The 19817-nt window shown below is 41.0% G+C and overlaps 1 protein-coding gene across 1 annotated transcript in view; it reads right to left on the bottom strand.

Moving 5' to 3' along the window:
• Positions 1 to 19817, bottom strand: part of LOC126355813 (protein Skeletor, isoforms B/C) — a 647689-nt gene that overhangs the window by 216981 nt on the left and 410891 nt on the right. Inside the window, exons 3-4 of the mRNA XM_050006254.1 lie at positions 15875 to 15956; positions 1635 to 1746 (exon numbers count right to left, since the gene is read on the bottom strand). Coding sequence (XP_049862211.1) covers positions 1635 to 1746; positions 15875 to 15956 — 194 coding nt within the window. The remainder of the gene's footprint in view (positions 1 to 1634; positions 1747 to 15874; positions 15957 to 19817) is intronic.

Raw genomic sequence — 19817 nt, forward strand, 5'->3', positions numbered from 1 at the left:
AGAGCTCATTTTAGTTTCGTCAGTATGTACTGTACTTCCTCGATTCACCGCCAGTTGGCCCCATTGAAGGAAGGTAATGTTGACTCCGGTGCTTGTATTGACATTCGACTCATTGCTCTACAGTACTAGCATCAAGCACATCAGTACGTAGCATCAACAGGTAAGTGTTCATCACGAACGTGGTTTTGCAGTCAGTGCAATGTTTACAAATGCGGAGTTGGCAGATGCCCATTTGATGTATGGATTAGCATTGGGCAATAGCCGTGGCGCGGTACGTTTGTATGGAGACAGATTTCCAGAACGAAGGTGTCCCGACAGGAAGACGTTCGAAACAATTGATCGGCGTCTTAGGGAGCACGGAACATTCCAGCCTATGACTCGCGACTGGGGAAGACCTAGAACGACGAGGACACCTGCAAGGACGAGGCAATTCTTCGTGCAGTCGACGATAACCCTAATGTCAGCGTCAGAGAAGTTGCTGCTGTACAAGGTAACGTTGACCACGCCGCTGTATGGAGAGTGCTACGGGAGAACCAGTTGTTTCCGTACCATGTATAGTGTGTGCAGGCACTATCAGCAGCTGATTGGCCTCCACGGGTACACTTCTGCGAATAGTTCATCCAACAATGTGTCAATCCTCATTTCAGTGCAAATGTTCTCTTTACGGATGACGCTTCATTCCAACGTGATCAAATTGTAAATTTTCACAATCAACATGTGTGGGCTGACGAGAATCATCACGTCATCAACACAGATTTTCTGTGAACGTTTGGGCAGCCATTGTTGGTGATGTCTTGATTGGGCCCCATGTTCTTCCACCTACACTCAATGGAGCATTTTATCATGATTTTTTCATACGGGTGCTGCTAGAACATGTGCCTTTACAAGTACGACACAACATGTGGTTCATGCACGATAGAGCTCCTGCACATTTCAGTCGAAGTGTTCGTACGCTTCTCAACAACTGATTCGGTGACCGATGGATTGTGTAGAGGCGGACCAATTCCATGGCCTCCACGCTCTCCTGACCTCAATCCCCTTGACTTTCATTTATGGGGGCATTTGAAAGCTCTTGTCTACGCAACCCCGGTACCAAATGTAGAGACTCTTCGTGCTCGTATTGTGGACGACTGTGATACAATACGCCATTCTCCAGGGCTGCATCAGCGCATCAGGGATTCCACGCGACGGAGGGTGGATGCATGTATCCTGGCTAACGGAGGACATTTTAAACATTTCCTGTAACAAAGTGTTTATGAAGTCACGCTTGTACGTTCTGTTGTTGTGTGTTCTCATTCCATGATTAATGTGATTCGAAGAGAAGTAATAAAATGAGCTCTAACATGGAAAGTAAGCGTTTCTGGACTCATGTCCGCATAACATATTTTCTTTCTTTGCGTGTGAGGGATGTTTCCTGAAAGTTTGGCCGTACCTTTTTGTAACACCCTGTATAAACAAGTCTGTGTCTCTCGTTCTGCTATACACTACAACATACTCAAAGCCGATCGAAATCGAAGTGTATCCCTTGGGTATGTTTACTGGTAAGTATGTATAACAGTCGCTGGAAATACGAGCAGAATCGCTACAGCTACAAGTGACGCTGCTGTGTTGAGTGCTGGACATGATGGACTCACCGTGAACCGCCGGCACCAGACGCTCAGCCACTTGATGTCGCGGATCCGCTTGCCCCCGGGCAGCCTCAGGATCACGTCCGTGTTGTTGTAAGCCTTCAGCATTGGAGGCTCTCTGAAACAGTGGGCACACACCGCTGTACAGCGCACACAGGGTACACACCGATCGAAAGCTGAGCGGCGTCTACTTAGGCACGGACTCCTGTGCGCTCTACGATAGTCTCTTGTCAGCGTCGAAGACCTGCTGTGTCTGCTGCGCGTTGCAACTGTGGGCAGAAACTGCAAGGTGTACATAGGGAGGCAGCCGACGCAGCGCACGGCAGGGCAGCGCAGGTTTTTGTGACTAAACGGGCGTAAATACAGTAACAGAAATTGAGGTGCAGGGCAGGACAGCACAGTGCTTGCTTGTGCTCAGTGTCCGGGTAGTGTCTCAGAATGAGGACAACGACCTTAAAGTTGTTGGAAACTAGTTACATCTCAAACTGAGGGCCCTACAGAATCGACATTTCCCCGCTAATCAAGTACCGATGTTATAAAGAACGACCAAAGAAAAAGAAGAGATTTGATGGTTCCAAGCTTACGAGTATCCAGCATTTCATTGTATAACATGAACTAAAGGCAAAGGAAAGAGCGCTTGAACGTAAAAAGATTGAACACTCAATGTGCCATTGACCCACTCTACCATTTCTTCCGCAAGGTAGTGTTATAGGCCCTTTGCTGTTCCTTATCTATATAAATGATTTTGGAGACAATCTGAGCAGCCGTCTTCGGTTGTTTGCAGATGACGTTGTCGTTTATCGACTAATGAAGTGATCAGAGGATCAAAACAAACTGCAAAACGATTTACAGAAAATATGTGATTGGTGCGAAAGGTGGCAGTTGACCCTAAATAACTAAAAATGTGAGGTCATCCACATGACTACTAAAAGAAACTTCGGTTACACGATAAATCAGTCTAATCTAAAAGCACTAAATTCAACTAAATATCTAGGTATTACAATTACGAACAACTTAAATTGGAAAGAACACATTGAAAATGTTGTAGGGAAGGCTCACCAAAGGCTGCGTTTTATTGGCAGGACACTTAGAAAATGTAAGGGACCTACTAAGGAGACTTCTTACACTATGCTTGTCCGTCCTCTTTTAGAGTACTGCTGCGCGGTGTGGGATTCTTACCAGATAGGACTGACTGAGTACATCGAAAAAGTTCACGAAAGGCAGCACGTTTTGCATTATCGCGAAATGTGGGAGAGTGTGTCACAGAAATGATACAGGATTTGGGATTCAAATAATTAAAAGAAAGTCGCTATTCGTTTCGACGGAATCTTCTCACCAAATTCCAACCACCAACTTTCTCCTCCGAATGCGAAAATATTTTGTTGACACCGACCTACATAGGGCCTGCAAGGCACTTAAATGTGATTTGCAGAGTATCCATGTAGATGTCGATGTAGATGTCGGTGAACCAACCAACTAAAAGTTTACCAACTACAACATTTCATCCGTGGTAAAATATCTGAAGTTACTTCGCAGACTGTGGCATCTCTCCCAGGAATTCACAATCTTCCAGCTCAAGAACTCGAACCACACCAGAACGATGATACACCAAGTGCTTCATAGCCATCGTACTCGTCGGAAGCCAGTGGTACGTCTTTGGTACTTGGCCAGACGTGACTTCAAGTACAGCTGCTGGATCTTACGCTCAAATCGTGAATAGCAGCAACAATTTCCCACATTAATTTTCCAAAATAACTTGTGTAGCCTTTATGTCTTTATTATAGAAGGAACTTCAATAAAATTTACCTTAACAACACAGCGAGTTTTTCTTTGCTTCCAGTTGGGTTTTGGGCAATATACTCCCTTCAGAAAAACTAAATTCCCGCCCAAGCCGGTGAGCTTCATGCAACTGACTCCAGTCTAAACAGAAATAGTTCGTGGACTGTTTATCAGAAAACTTCTGACGTCAAACCGAATTCGCCAGGAGTATTTCGCTTATTCACGTATCCACTTTTACATTCTGATTTGTTCCGTTTTGATATGTTGTATAATAGCAACAGCATATCCTTTTCTTAACCAGAACCTGACAATGAATTAAGGTTCGTGAGTTCGGCCATACCTTCACACGGGCAGACTGCGCACTAGAGCACAAGAAAGGACTGCGTGACAATCGCTAACCTGCCTCCTAATACGCGCACACACTATGTCGCAAAGCATTTCCTTCGCTGCGCTGCCCTGCCATGCCTTGCCCTCCACCCGATGCGTCCCGACTTGCGCCTTGCCTGACGAGAAGAGCGAGCTTTGACAGGCGTCCATCCTTCAGAACGCTGAGTGGCGTATTTGGGTTTGGCAGCGCAGAGGGACACTGTTCTTCCCATCCAGCCGCGGTGACGATCCGACGCGCCGATTCGCGTCGTAGTATAAACACTTTGTCTTGTGATACTGAAATGGGAGCATTTAACTAAGCTCTGTATTTTGTTGAGATTGTTGCACATTTGCACTACGTTTACGTAAATGTATATTACGTGGATTTTCAAGTAATTGAGAATTAGATTTCTTTTCATAACACAATTTGCAATAATATCTGGTGAAGGGAACGATAGGTTTCTGGTCGCACCTTCAACTTCTTTACAATACAAGGAGATCAGTACGAGAGTTGTAAAACTATCTCAGGCTCCCGTAGACTATCATAAGTAAGCGTAGACTGGTTTTCTTGGTAGCGCTGGTCAGTTACATGTGTTACCCTTACGTTAAGCGTGTTGCATACCTATTGGGCGTTACTTCAGAAGGATAGCTTTCTTTATGTGCGTGATCACTGTTTTACTAGATTCCTCTAATAATCGGGAGCGGTGAACAGTGCAGAAACTTACTGAGAATATATAAATGGCCTCACAACCTGAGGAACATTTTTGTTCTACATAGTTAGCCTGCTGTCATTGACTTAAAAATAGACAATACTTGTACTAAAACTGAACTTCTAAATATTTAATTCATGTTTTATTCAAAAATTGTTGATTTGTATCGTGAAACAGGGCGATGTTGCAGTACAAATTAAGAAAACAATGCAGAGTTATCATACAGCAGTAGAAAATAAGGTAAGAAAGGTAAAATACAAAAAACTGCGAAACAAAAGTACATCAAACAACGCTTCAATACTTCGTCGAACGTATGTAAAACATCTTTCTGTCGTTCATGAACAACTTCCACATTTATCAATAACAACAGGAAACTCTAATCTTTAGTCATAATGAAGAACTTTCTACTCAGTACAAAATAACAAAAGTAATTATATATATCTTTTTATGTTAGTTGTGCTTAGTACTTGTATCAAAGGTAATTGCTTCAGATACATAAAATTGCAGAAGTTATGTGATCAACTAATTTTTATTATTTATAAAATGCAATTTGTGTTGTGTAGGGATATAAAATACACAATGGAATAACACTGGATGATGTGCAATTCCAGTTACGTAGAAAAAAAATCGTCAGTTCCTAGTTTCCCTCTTACAGATCCATTTAGGTTTCTTTCCCTACCAGCGTTACGAATATTACCTGTAATCCTACCACTTACTACATCATTTATGTAGTGTACCAAAACTACCGAATCAGTATTCATTTTAATGTAATCATCCTAAGTTTCAAGTTATCTCAACGCTCTTCCACTGTTAAGATAAGATTTCAGGAACTAATAATAATAACATTTCTTGATTTTTCTTTCGTCTGTTGTAGCCGGTGGGGTGTAAAATTATGGTCTGCTCAATTGTATCTATCAATAAAGTATGTTATCCGGCATATGAACATTAATCATAAAACTACCTTTTAGTATAGTTGGGATCTTAAGAATTTATTATCCTCATTCCTGGTCTTTGTTTAATGAACCTTTCCATGTGTTACATACCTCAATATATGCTCCGTGACGAACTAGCTTCTCTAGACGTACCCATTCATTTTTCATGAAGCACCCTGCATTATACAATGAATACAATAATGTAAGAATTTCAGTTAAATAGGTAACTCCATGTCGCTGTGGAACTTCGTGACATGAGCTGGGGGAATCGGAGTCATCCAGATAATTTCTGATGCCACGCAAACTCAGGATTGAGGTAGCGTAGGGGAACGATAAAAAAAAATATTTATCTCGCACAAATTGAGTCTATATAACTAACCTAAGGACACCACCCACACACCCATGCCCGAGGCAGGATTCGAACCTGCGACCGTAGCGGTCACGCGGTTCCGGACTGCAGCGCCTAGAACCGCAAGGTCACCTCGGCCGGCCAACGTCTGTTGGATAAAGACTACCACTAAACTATTTGCAGTATCCCCACCTACAGAAGATGTCAGCAGCAGCGATGGTGAAGGGGTGCTACAAGTTGCCAGCAGTAAAGTCGTCTCACATGAAACTTCCTGGCGGATTAAAACTGTGTGCTGGACCGAGACTCGAACTCGGGACCTTTGCAAGTGCACTTGCCCGCGAAAGGCAAAGGTCCCGAGTTCGAGTTTCGGTCCAGCACACAGTTTTAATCTGCCAGGAAGTTTCATATCAACGCACAATCCGCTGCAGAGTGAAAATATCACTCTCGTCTCACAAGGCTGCGAAGGTGGATATAGGCCGACCTGCAGAGTTCACTGTTCTTGCTTTATAAATTGCTTGGTGTTTAAGATAACGAGACAGCAACATTTTGCAAGGAGTGTCTCGATTGGTGCATGGGTGGAGGGGAGGGGAGCAAGGTAGGGACGGGAGGGGGAGGGTTTGCTTTTTTCCCCGAAGGAGCTATTACAGGATTCTCACCCACCCAATTAGGGGAGGGATTTCTGAATAAGGAGAGTAACTGGGGGACGACATTATGGGGCGAAATAACGAGTTCTAAATTAGGAATTAGTAATAACACATTTCAAAAATGAAAGAAATACTCCTGTTAAAGTGACAAGTCTGTTGTTTGCATATTGTGTCATAAGCCAGTATTTTGCAAGAAGGAGAGGTGATTGGCCTACTGGTGGGGTATCTGGCGATCGACGAATGGCACAGTTGGAGCTCGCGCAGTTGAGTGTGATGCGGTCACCAGCTCTCTAAGGCCGCTCGGCAGGACCTCACTCTCGGCTGTGAGCTGACAGAGGAATCACGTCCCGCTGGTGGTATGTGAGACTGGCTAAGTGCCGCCGGGGTGAGAAAACATTCTGTGGAAATGCTGTGGCACACATGCATAGGTACCTAACATTAGATGACTGGATTTGTTTATCTGTTTATTTGGTATTTGTTTATTTGTTTTAATATTTCTAAGATGTTTTTGTCATTATGTCATAATAAATGTATTTAATTAATTGTGAATGAACGTTTGCTATGCTGGATGGTATGAAAGTATCATTGCAGCTCGTGAGTAAGAACCTGCAGTTGATGGTACATTCTGTTACATAAGCTGATTCGCCGTTCTGGCTTAGAAATGAACTACACCTGGACTTTCTACTGGCTTTTCAAGGTATTAAAGCCAGGCGGAGACCCTGTTGTAGAATATATGATTTACTTTTGTTATGTACCACAGTTACCAGTTGACTTGCAACAGGGTCTTGGTTAAACCGCAATATAACAAGCTCTGCATGAGAGTGGAAATGTAGTAAAAGTAGTAAGGAAATAAAGGAGCTGGTACTGTGAATGGCAATACATAAACAACTCCCCAAATTCAGGTAACCCTGCAAGCATATCGAAAAAATTCGCGGTAAATTATAACAGCCAAACAGTTGCAGGATAACGATTTATTGAAATCCTTGACCACGGTTTCGGTATATCTAAATATACCTTCATCAGAAGCAAAAATACACCTAAACAGGAAGACACCTTCATTAGCAAAAAAGAAAAAAAAAACTTATCAACATAACTGTGAACTAGCTAAGTACTGATAATATGCCGTGTTCGCATCGACCATCTCTTCATCTGTACAGATGGAGGTGATATTTTAATTTTAAGTACTGACGACGCCTCTGACACGATTGTTTTATGCATCTCCCTCCACTGCAGGATGTGATTTTAGTAAGTAACTAGAAGTTCTTGTGCTTGTAACAATCTGGTAATTTTCATGGTTACTTCAAGCTATAAGTGTTTGTTTTCTCCTTCTATCTCAGTTATGTTGATAAGTTTTTACTAATGAAGGTGTCTTCCTGTTTAGGTGTATTTTTGCTTCTGATGAAGGTATATTTAGATATACCAAAACCGTGGTCAAGAATTTCAATAAATCTTTACCTTGCAACTGTTTACCGTGAAGATTTTCAACAGTTGCTGCTTCAGCCATGTTTAAAATTTTGAAGTATCTAAAAGACCCTGCTCTGTTTTTGGATTGCCTGGTTTTCAAAAATACGGTTCTTAGCACGCGTTCCGTAGGCAGTTAAGGATTGTTGCTTCGTTTACGAATTTTCGCTTTCGTATCGAGAGTGTATCCTTAATGATTTCTGTTTTACGGGCATTAGGCCGTGATCTAAGGTGTGATTCTGTGCTTAACGTTTCGTCCTTTAATGCTGCAAACGACATCAGAGGATGTAAAGGCTCAGTAAGAAGTTTCAAACTCAAACAAGTTTCAAATACTGAGCCTTCCTAGCCTCTGATGATTTCTCCATCATTAAAGGACGAAACTTTAAGCACAGAGTCACGGATTAAACCACAGCCTAATGTCAAGACAAATATGTCCAAGGATGCAGCCTGGATTATATGTTCTAACAGCTTCCTCTTATTCAGTTCGACGCTCTCAATGTATCTGCTGAGGGTCACATTAATCTGCCTACCGTGGGCAGTTTAATTTGTTGAAACATATTGGACTTCTAGTTCAATATTTATTTTAAATCACTAACCAGTTTGTACATTTGGTCATTTTCAATGGCAGCTGTGCCTTTATGAAGTTTATGTCATATTTATAAACCAATTCATTTTCCGTGGGAACAGGAATTTGTTCACACACACACACACACACACACACACACACACACACACACCAGACTTTTGGTCTTATTATTTCCATTATAATGGAGGAGATGGGGACTTCAGGAGTTAATATTTTCACGGCGAAAAATAAAGTTGTTTTGATCATTTCACTCTTTTCAGTCGCTAGTTATAGAGGGCTGTTCTAGCAATTCAACACTTTTCAGCCAAGCCGGTAATTGGAGGGGGGGGGGGGGGGCTGAGGGAGCCCCTATTGGGAAAATATGGGAGTGGGTTAGCAGTTCCGTTATTTGCTTTAAATCCAAGGGAGTCCTCCTGAAATGGGTATGTGATAATAATAAATATTGGTAGAGAGAAAATAAAGCCACATTTCCCCTTTCTACAAATATGGTAACTACCAGAACGTTTCACGCACGCATTTTTCTCGTGCTAACTGCTCGTGCTGCTTCTGTTGGCGATCGTACTCATATAAATGGAGGGATTTCTGTTGCCACATAACACGAATTGCTTTGAAACATGATGACAGGCACGACATCGATGTACATCTGCGTTTGAAATGGCTCTTGCCGAAACTGCCTAGTAATGAAAAATACATTGCCTGACAGAAAGATTGAACGCCAGGAAGGGGAGGAGAAAAGGATATGAAACTTCAGCGGTTGACGCGGTGTGGGCTGTTATTTAGGTGTGTGATCCCAGTTATCAGTACGACGTTACATCCCCTCTTGCCTTGGATGCATTCACATGCACTCAGTCGTTTGGGAAGCCTGTAACAAAACCGCTGTATCATCTCCTGAGGCGAGCTGATCCCAAAATCGTTGTAACTGTTTCCAGATAGCCTGGATATTGGTCTTCGTCACAGTTTTACTTTAGCATATCAGAAGTACTTCAGGTCATTTTTTTAACTTTTGTATTTATTCTCCTTGTTTTTCATGCAGATGTTTTCTTCATATACCGTGCATACAAGAAGCATGATTCCATGATGACGTTACAGACTTTCAGGGACGAAGGAGAAGGGTAAATGTATCAGTGTGAGATGAAGGAGCTTGATCAAAAAACGACTGAATCAAAGATTATAAGCCAAGAAATGTTCTGATCCCCCTGACTGTGGAAGACATGTACTGGTACTGTTCTTATCCAGGTTCTTGGACCCTATCCCGCTTCTTATTCGTTGACGGATGTGATTTCAGCATGATGGTGCCCCACCTCATTTTGGACTGAAGGTTCGTAAAAAACTAGATTAGACATTCCTTGAAAACTGGATAGGAAGAGGGGAGCCTTTTTCGTGGCCAGCGCGTTCACATGATCTCACTAAACTACACTTCTTACTCTTATTGAGGTGCTACGTGAAAATTCCTGTGCTGAAGATGCCTGTCGAGACTGGAAAGGATCCTCGCCGTCTCTGACTGTGTACAGACGACACCGCGGATATTAGAACGAGTGCGACAGAACTTGTGCAACGATGCCGTGCCTGCACCAAATTGGGAGACGCAATTCTGAACAACTGAGAAACTTGTACAGGTAAGTGTAATTCGTCATTACTGTACCTTAGACTTGGGATTCTCGGGCCGTGCACCGTTGCTAGTCCATCAACAGGGGAAATAATCTGAGTGTATAGTGAGTATCCAGCGGGACTTCTGTATTTCATGAATTCCGTGCGTCAGGGTTAAGACGTTAGGGCCCTCAGTTTGAGCAATGCGCGAAGCTAAGGCGGAACTTGAGTAGCCTTTCGCACATACCTTTCGACTTGTCGTTTCCGGGCTAGGGACCCTTACTTCGGGCTGATACGTTTGCCATTCTCCAGCAGCGCTGAAAGTTTCTGACAACATAACAGAATCACCCTACATAAAGAAGTCAGTTGCTTGCAATGCTTCATTTTTAATTTGTACTGTTGTCTTCCCCATGTGTTGAATATAAACTGTTTTACTCTTATAGTAATTGTTCTATCGGCTCGCATTTAAATTAGCCCTATTAATTTCTTCCGTTCAAGGTTGAGGTTATCTACGCCATAAGTAAACAGTATAACGTCACCAGCACCACGAAGAAGGTTCAGATACGTTTCAATAATGTATTTTCCTTCTTCGTTTTCCCATTTTACGATTCCAAAGACTTTCTGTAGGTCTGCAGAAACTAATTTTGCTGATGAAGAATTTTATTGTTTGCCTTTTCACTATTCTTATGAATTCTGATGGAAGCTGTGACACTAACATATCTAGACCTATTGTATTCTTAAGTATACCCATATAGGGCGTATCAGTTCTTCTTTTTCAATTGATGTTAATACAGGTTTACTTGGAACCGCGTCAAAGGATTTCTCAGAATTTACGAATTACCGACAAACTGTTAATTTATAATCATTGACTGATTTAAGTTGATCAGATTTGGTCGCCATGTCATCTCACACATCACGCCATGGTTTTGCCGTATTATAAATAATAACAATGATAATAATGGACCAAAATACGTCATAACACAAATAGCCAAAACAGATGGAGTTAGTAATTTTAAATACACTACTGGACATTAAAATTGCTACACCAAGACGAAATGCAGATGATAAACGGGTATTCATTGGACAAATACATTATACTAGAACTGACATGTGATTACATTTTCACGCAATTTGGGTGCATAGATCCTGAGAAATTAGTACCCAGACCAATCACCTCTGGCCTTAATAACGGCCTTGATACGCCTGGGCATTGAGTCAAACAGAGCTTGGATGGCGTGTACACGTACAGCTGCCCATGCAGCTTCAACACGATACCACAGTTCGTCAAGAGTAGTGACTGGCGTATTGTGACGAGCCAGTTGCTCGGCCACCATTGACCAGATGTTTTCGCTTGGTGAGAGATCTGGAGAATGTGCTGACCAGGGCAGCAGTTGAACATTTTATGTATCCAGAAAGGCCCGTACAAGACCTGGAACATGCGGTAGTACATTATCCTGCTGAAATGTAGAGTTTTGCAGGGAGCGAATGAAGGGTAGAGCCATGGGTCGTAACACATCTGAAATGTAACGTCCACTGTTCAAAGTGCCGACAATGCGAAAAGAGGTGGCCGAGATGTGTAACCAATGGCACCTCATACCATCACGCCTTGTGATACGCTAGTATTGCGATGACGAATACACGCTTCCAATGTGCGTTCACCGCGATGTCACCAGACACGGATACGACCATCATGATGCTGTAAACAAAACCTGGATTCATCCGAAAATATGACGTTTTGCAATTCTTGCACAAAGGTCCGTCGTTGAGTATACCATCGCAGGCGCTTCTGTCAGTGATGCAGCGTCAAGGGTAACCGCAGCCATGGTCTCCGAGCTGATAGTCCATGCTGGTGCAAACGACGTCAAACTGTTCGTGCAGATGGTTGTTGTCTTGCAAACGTCCCCATCTGTTGACTCAGGGCTCGAGACGTGGCTGCACGATCCGTTACAGCCATGCGGATAAGATGCGTGTCATGTCGACTGCTAGTGATACGAGGCCGTTGGGATCCAGCACGGCGTTCCGTATTACCTTCGTGAACCCACCGATTCCATATTCTGCTAACAGTCATTGGATCTGTCCAATGTCGCGATACGATGAAAGGCAATCGCGATACGCTACAATCCGAGCTTTATCAAAGTCGGAAACGTGATGGTACGAGGCATCACAATAACGTTTCACCAGGCAGCGCCGGTCAACTGCTGTTTGTGTATGAGAAATCGGTTGGAAACTTTCCTCATGTCAGCACGTTGTAGGTGTCGCCACCGGCGCCAACCTTGTGTGAATGCTCTGAAAAGCTAATCATTTGCATATCACAGCATCTTCTTCCTGTCGGTTAAATTTCGCGTCTGTAGCACATCATCTTCGTGGTGTAGCAATTTTAATGGCCAGTAGTGTATCTTTAACCAACCTTAAAGCAGAAGGGACTATAAAAAATTTGCAATAATGTAAAAGTTAATGAAATGGAAAAAGCAAGTGGCCTGATAAAAATATTTACAACAAGAAATACATATCTAAATATACAAAACTAAAATTCTATACCACAGTTGTAAGACCAGAGCCGGCCGCGGTGGTCTCGCGGTTCTAGGCGCGCAGTCCGGAACCGTGCGACTGCTACGGTCGCAGGTTCGAATCCTGCCTCGGGCATGGATGTGTGTGATGTCCTTAGGTTAGTTAGGTTTAAGTAGTTCTAAGTTCTAGGGGACTAATGACCACAGCAGTTGAGTCCCATAGTGCTCAGAGCCATTTGAACCATTTTTTGTAAGACCAGAATGTGTGTGCTTAACGAACCCTCTGCCAGGAACTTAACTGTGAATTACAGAGTAATCACGTAGGTGCTCGTTCGCAGGCATATATATAGTCGTTTTCCCTCGCTCTGTTTTCGAGTGGAACAGGGAAGGGAATGACTGATAGTGGCACATGGTACCCTCCGCCACGCACCATGCGGTGGTTTAGGGAGCGTCTATGTAGATGTACAACTAGATGTAGAACTATAAACTGGAGAGAACAGAAACAATGGAAGACGGATTATTGGAAAAATAAAGACTGCGACACAAACTACAGATGGTGGGAAAATAAGAAGTAATCAAGAGATCTATGAAAATGCGGAGAAAATATCAGGCATAATGATAAAGCAAAGGTTAACCTTCCTTGGGCACCTCTACCGAAAGAATGAGAAGAGGCCAATGAAACAAGTATTCCTGTAGGCTGAGTCCGGAAGAGTTGGACCACTGTGTGAGAAGGACCAGTGGCGTATTTCACGAATGTGCCGCTAGAGAGCAGCTTCCACTGCTTGCGAGCAAGCTCTTTTGTCAACATACGTGGTGCAGAAATGTTGATATCATTTCCGTGTTAATTCTGAAGAGATATCACATTCTCTCTTCTGGTAAGCCGGTAAGCTTTATCACGTAGTTATATGACTTTAATATTAATGGTTAGTTTGCACAACATTGATGCAGTTTTTTTACAGCCAGCTTGACAAATGTGTAGGCAATAAGCTAAAATAAAATAACCATCAAGGTTTCTGCCTACAGACAGAAGTCGGGGTGGTTTATCTCGCCCAGACAATCGGAAGAGATGTATTTGGGAGAGATGGACCACTTGTTTTAATTTGAGAGACATAGAGCACAATTAAATTTTACCTTCAACGTGCAATATTTCCAATGAAGGCGGTCGCAGTCTCATAATATACAAATTTTTCAGAAGATATGTCTGTGCCAACAAATGGAAGAGCAGGATCTCACACACAGGGCAACCAACCACTTCAAAGCTCAAAACAAAGACCTACTGATCCCAAGCACATCAAAAGAGCCGAGTTATCTGCGCAAGTCAAATTCCTTCACTGACACAACGTCAGACTCCACTCCTACTAAACCTAAAGATTTCAAGATTACAGCCTCAAAACCGACTGCTCCCAAGCGAACACAAACAAATTTTTTGGAAGAAATACCACTTATTCCTTCTATTGATAAAAACATGAATATTAAGAGGATGGCAGGAACTGTGTCAAAAAGGCTAAACTCTGCTGAAAATATCGAAACTGTGAGGGATAAGAGGAGAAAGGAAATAGAAAAAAGACAGAAAAATATCACCGACGGGAAGTACTAGTAAAGACAAAAACAGACCGAAGAAGCCCAATAACAAAAATAGTTCAAATAACACACCGTGTTCGTCAGGTGCAGACGATGTAGAAAATTGCGAAAATATTTTTGATGAATGACATGAGGATGAATGTGTTGGCTGTGGTGAAATCCATAACGGAACTAATAAAAATTGTGATTGGATTCCGTGTGTTGACTGTCGGGATGGCCAACATTTGATAAAAATTGTAACTGCTACACAGAGAGAAAGATAGGATAATACCTGAACAAAACTAACAACTCACTAGAAACGCCAATGTTCAATGAAGATTTATATTAAACTAATGAAATTGTTCTAGACTAAAATATTTATTAGTACAAGCCTGTAATCTTAACAACATATTCTAAACAAAAATATGAAATTTTAATTGACTCTTTTCTTTATGTACAGCCATTTTTACATGGTTCATGTCTCCCAGTACAATTGTCCGTCTCACCTATACGCCTATGGGTGATATGGACCACTCACGTATGTTTTCATTTTATTATCTCCTGTATTATAAGCGGCAGTGCTTCAGAAATATATTTCACTTACGTTTATGTGACAATCTACACTAACATGCTGCCAGTAGTCAAAAAAGCTGAAAACACACAAATTTTATTCTGAAAAAAGCGATTCATCTCTCCCGGACTTATCCTATTTATGGAGAAAGAAGTCAACAGTGGTGTGGGTTATGGAAACATGAAAAGGATTTAAAAAATTAAAGAATAAGGCAAATAAACGGTTTTAAGAACAAAATTCTAAATCTGGAATGCTTTCAAGGCAGAAGAAATAAATTGGGAACAATATTTTCAAAAGAAAGAAAAGAGCAATGTGGGGAAAAGATACCGCTGTACTGGAAAAATAGGAAACAACGAAAACGAAAAGGAACTGAAAGCGTTACGTGATCTTAGTTGGTAAAGTAAATAAGAAGCGAAAAAATAACGTAACTGAAAATATGATTTTAAATATAATTATGCATGCTTCCACGGTAGTTTGGATTAAGAATACGGACTAGGAACTAATAACAGCGAAACTAAAATTAACTATCATTGATAATAATAATAATAATAATAATAATAATAATAATGACAGCAATGAGCATAAATAGGGAGGAGAGGATGTGCTTCCTAAGTTCAAATGCGTTCATCGCTTGGACGCAACTAATGAAAGAAAGCATATGGTGAATAAAAAACGTTAATAAAACCATGAATAAGAGGACAAAAGTGAGATATTATGGTATAGTGAGATCTAAAAGCAGGAATTAGTTACTAGTTATGCTTACAAAATCCTGAGTAAAGGTTTAGAAGTGAGATATCTCGACATAGTGATGTCTAAAAGCAGCAGCTAGTTATTAGTTACGAGGGTCATTCCATAAGTCATGGCAACAACATGAGATTTCTACAGTGTATAGGGTTCCACTTCAAGTCGTCACGGTAAAGGCTGAAATGAAACACGGAAAGAGCGCCAGTGTACTTTGCCCCGACGGAATATATAGTTTTCCTGACATTTGCAGTTTCTTTATTTCAAGTGATAAAACAAAATACAAACGAACTCCCCACTACAAGATTTTCGAGAAATATCGGAAAACAAACCTGTATGTCACTGAGAAGTCACAGTTTGATTCAGGCTTTGTAGGAGCTATCACTACAGTCAATAACAGCAGTGCTTTATTATAATCAAGGAGCATACTTGTACGCCGGTGGCAGCACTCACCTGCCTTTGTAGTCGTCTGGGTATGGTACGATGTAGCCGTCAGGCGAAGGTCTGGACGTGTTGCCGACCCAGAAGAACGCGTCTGAAACACAATGCATCATTAGCAAACTTACACTGTGTTGTTAACTTTGCGCTGCTGAATTCTGAGACGTAAGGTTGACATGAGCAGAGGTAAAACAACACATTTCTTATCCTTTAAGAAGAGTCAAATCTAATTCCTGTAATGCCTAATTTTAATCCTATCACTAGCTCAAATTTCGCACTCAGGGTTTCAAATGAAGGTGCTTAAAAGGTTGTAATGTATGATGAATTTTAAGTCACAATAGACAGTTTGATAGTGAATTTTTACAGTTATGACAAAAGATAAGTTTACTTTCAGGGGCCTGAAGACAGTATAATGTTACAGACTACAAATAAAATACAGCTGAAGGTGTCATCTCCACTAAATAAAGGTACAGCCCTATTAATCCGAGATCATTGTTCACCCAATCAATTGCTCCATCTCATATGACTTCGAGTTGACGGGTTGTTAAAGCCTGATCTTCCGTCTTTAGTGTCTAGCACGGAGATTTGAACCACATTATTCCCGAGTCTAGTCGAAAATACAGAAGGAAAATGCAAACAGTGTTTATTTCTAGTAGACCCTACCATCTGAAATTTCCGGTACTAAACCTAAGTAAACTAAAAAAAAAGATGAATTGTGGCATTTATGGAAAGCTGTATGAGACTGAAAGAGATCAAAGAAAGGCAGGGAAAATACTTGTAAACAAGTACTTTCACACAGCCTCTAAGTAACGTAACTTCGATCATTAGATCAGTTATATCAATAGAAGGCATATAATTCAAGGTCTAACAAATCTTTTTCGAGATATTCATTCAGTCTAAAATTAAATATAGAATGGGAATTAGTGGTGGTAGGTGAAATACAGTTAAAAGACATTGCTCAATAATGAGCACAGGTATCGGGGAAAATAGGGAATGTCAGTAAACGAATTACATGGAAACGGAAAACGTCAATAAACGAATTCCCCTTTTGGAGAAGAAAATTCGTAAATAAATATAGGACAGTACAGAAGTAATTGAAATAAAGTGAATAATGAATGCTGTGTTAACGACAATAATTTTCGAAATCAATAACTTTGAAATCAGAAACTTTATAGACCCAGAAAAACGGACATGAATCAACTCTAAGAAAAAGAAAATAAAATAGACAAAACAGGTAGACACAGTAATACGGATTCTTCTCTTCCTTCTAGACGACGTTGGCTTAATCAATGGAAATGGAAAAAACCTCATTTACAAAGATAGCATACGCATAAACATCACATTAAAAACAGATTACACGTTGTGAGGAAGGTAAAACGACATGTGGGTATCAGTAATGCGAGCAATATAGCATGCATCTGAGAGTCAACCATTTGACTTCCAGACGAAAAGAAAACTTCACACATTTGGGGAAACATCTTTTATGAATGCAACAGAAGTGAAATAAGACGAAACGCAGTGCAATTAGCTGCTTGTAGACCATAATTATAATCTTGGTGGCATACTGAGAAAGCCGTAATTTGGACAAAACCACAAAATATGAGTCTTAGTCTTTCAGTCTTCTTCAACACAAATAAGTAGTCAAATAAGCATGCATAAGTCCAGATGAACAAAATTCAGCAGCGTTCTAAGGGGAGCTCCTGAAAAAGATCTTTGATCGTACCAAGTGAAAAATCAATTCTCCAATGCAGCACTGCGAATGACATAAGACAGAACAAAAATATTTGGGCTGGAAATGTAATGAGAATGTAAGAAGGCCAGAAGCGCCTGGAAAGAACCTTTGGAACAGTAGAAAGTGAAGTTCTCTGGTAAAATGCAATAACAACATTCACAAAGACAAAAAAATAATAGTGTTAACGAAAAACGATTGAATAATGGAACACATTCATTAAAAAGAACTGGCGAGGAACTTATGGCTGCCATATATAGCCCAGTCAACAAAGACCAAAAAAAGGTCGAATAGGGGATAAAATCATATACCCGCAAATTTTTTTATAGTGGAAGGAGGGAGAGTCATGAACAACATACAAAAAATCCTAATGGGTACGGTATGAGCGTTGGGAGAAACGACGCTTAAACGCTTAAAGGTCATTTTTTATGTTTTTCTCGAATATCTCGAAAATCGCGGCCCCTAGCGGAAACGTTTCCCAGTAAAACATTCAGTTTCCTGTAAAAAAAGCCCCCATTCATTTTTCTTAGCTAGGGCTAAGAGATGAAAAATGGCCCATTATTAAAATACTGTTTTAATGGTATAAAAATAACGTTTGTTAAATGAAGTGGGTTAAAAGAAAAATGGTAAATTTTAATACCACGTCTAACTGCAGTAGAGCCGCATTAAGGGATGAATTTTGTTGTGAGAGTGTAACAGGTTGGAAGGGGGAGAGGGTTGAGTGTAGGAGCGCGAGGGAAGATAGGTCACCAAGTTTTGGTCATGCACTTCCCTCCTTCATAGGTCTGCAAATTGAAGAGAGAGCTGGTGATTCCCTACTCTTTGTACTCCAAAACATCACAACAAGCAAGTACAGTGTGATTCTCAAACTTATACCAATCCTTCGCAGCGCGCCTTATGAATCACTGGTGATGCTGTGTGCACACTGTGGGGCGGCGAAGAAGTTTGTCGAATGAGTTGTTTGAATGTTCATTTCACGTAACAGACTATTGCCGATGCAACATATGTGGGACGGCGAAGAAGTCGTTGTTTAATGTTGAATGAAAGTTGAACATTGCCACCTTAAATCACGCGAGCCTGGCAACTAATTTGGTGGCCAGTCAGAAAGCGAAGGGAAACTTACTGACCTTAGTTCCCAGTCTGCACGGCCACATTCCTGTACAGCCCAGCTAAACGAAAAATATCCATAGTTCTTCACGGGATTAGGGCTGCTTCAATAAAATTTAAAGTTCCAAACAAGATTTTATTATCTTAAAGGCTCACACAAATTACTCGAAACTTCTGAAAATGCTAAAGACATTAAATATTGTTAATTCAGCCAATCGTTTAATAGTTCAGAGGCGACTTCTACAGCAAGTTCCTCCCGAATAGTTCATTACTCTAACTAACGGTGCTCTATTAATAGTTCGCAATAATGTTAAAAAAAAAAAATTAATGCTCGCCTTAAAAGTGGAGTTAGTCACCACTTGCCACGCGGAATTATACTTCACACGGACGGCACAATAACAGTTTGTTACCGAAGTCTAAACGATCCAGGACGGTGTACAGTCCTCGCGATTTTCAATGTCCGTTTACATTGCTAAGTACGCGCATGTCACAGCCCGCTATGACGTCACCCGAGGCGAGGCGCGATCGGACGTTAAGCTCGCGTGGACTAGGCGTTGGTCTAATGCGGAGTGAGCTTCCTACTGCCTCTGCCGCTCTTTTTATATAGCTCCGGCGCGTACCGCCAAGAGAGCATCTGTTCTTTCCGTTCCTATGCAGATGCCTGCAGCCTCCAAATGATCGCTATCTCAGGCACATAATCTTAAATATCACATTTAATAATAGCTTTACAAACTTCTCAATTTTTGTATACATACATCTGAGCAGTACAGAAGCACGTAGAAAATCTCAGCCCGCTAAAATTAAAACTTTACTCTCTAGAATTTTTACAATGGAACTAACGGTAGATTGTTACCTCTGAACCATAGCTTTATCAAGACTTGTATCAGCTGTTAATTATGCTACAAGACTAAAACTTGGTGTAGCTTTGTTAATTGTCCTATCTGATCATTGGTCTTAAAGAATTTGTTTTATCATTAAAATTTAAAGTACTTAATCTATAATGCTTATGTACATTTTACTCACAAAAGTAGTTTTTACTAAATTACTAAAAAACTAGAAGAGGTAACTGATTGTGGTATTTCCATTATTATTATTAGGGTGAACTGAAGCATCCTACCAATT

Source organism: Schistocerca gregaria, chromosome 3, assembly GCF_023897955.1.
Source record: "Schistocerca gregaria isolate iqSchGreg1 chromosome 3, iqSchGreg1.2, whole genome shotgun sequence".
NCBI lineage: Eukaryota > Metazoa > Arthropoda > Insecta > Orthoptera > Acrididae > Schistocerca > Schistocerca gregaria.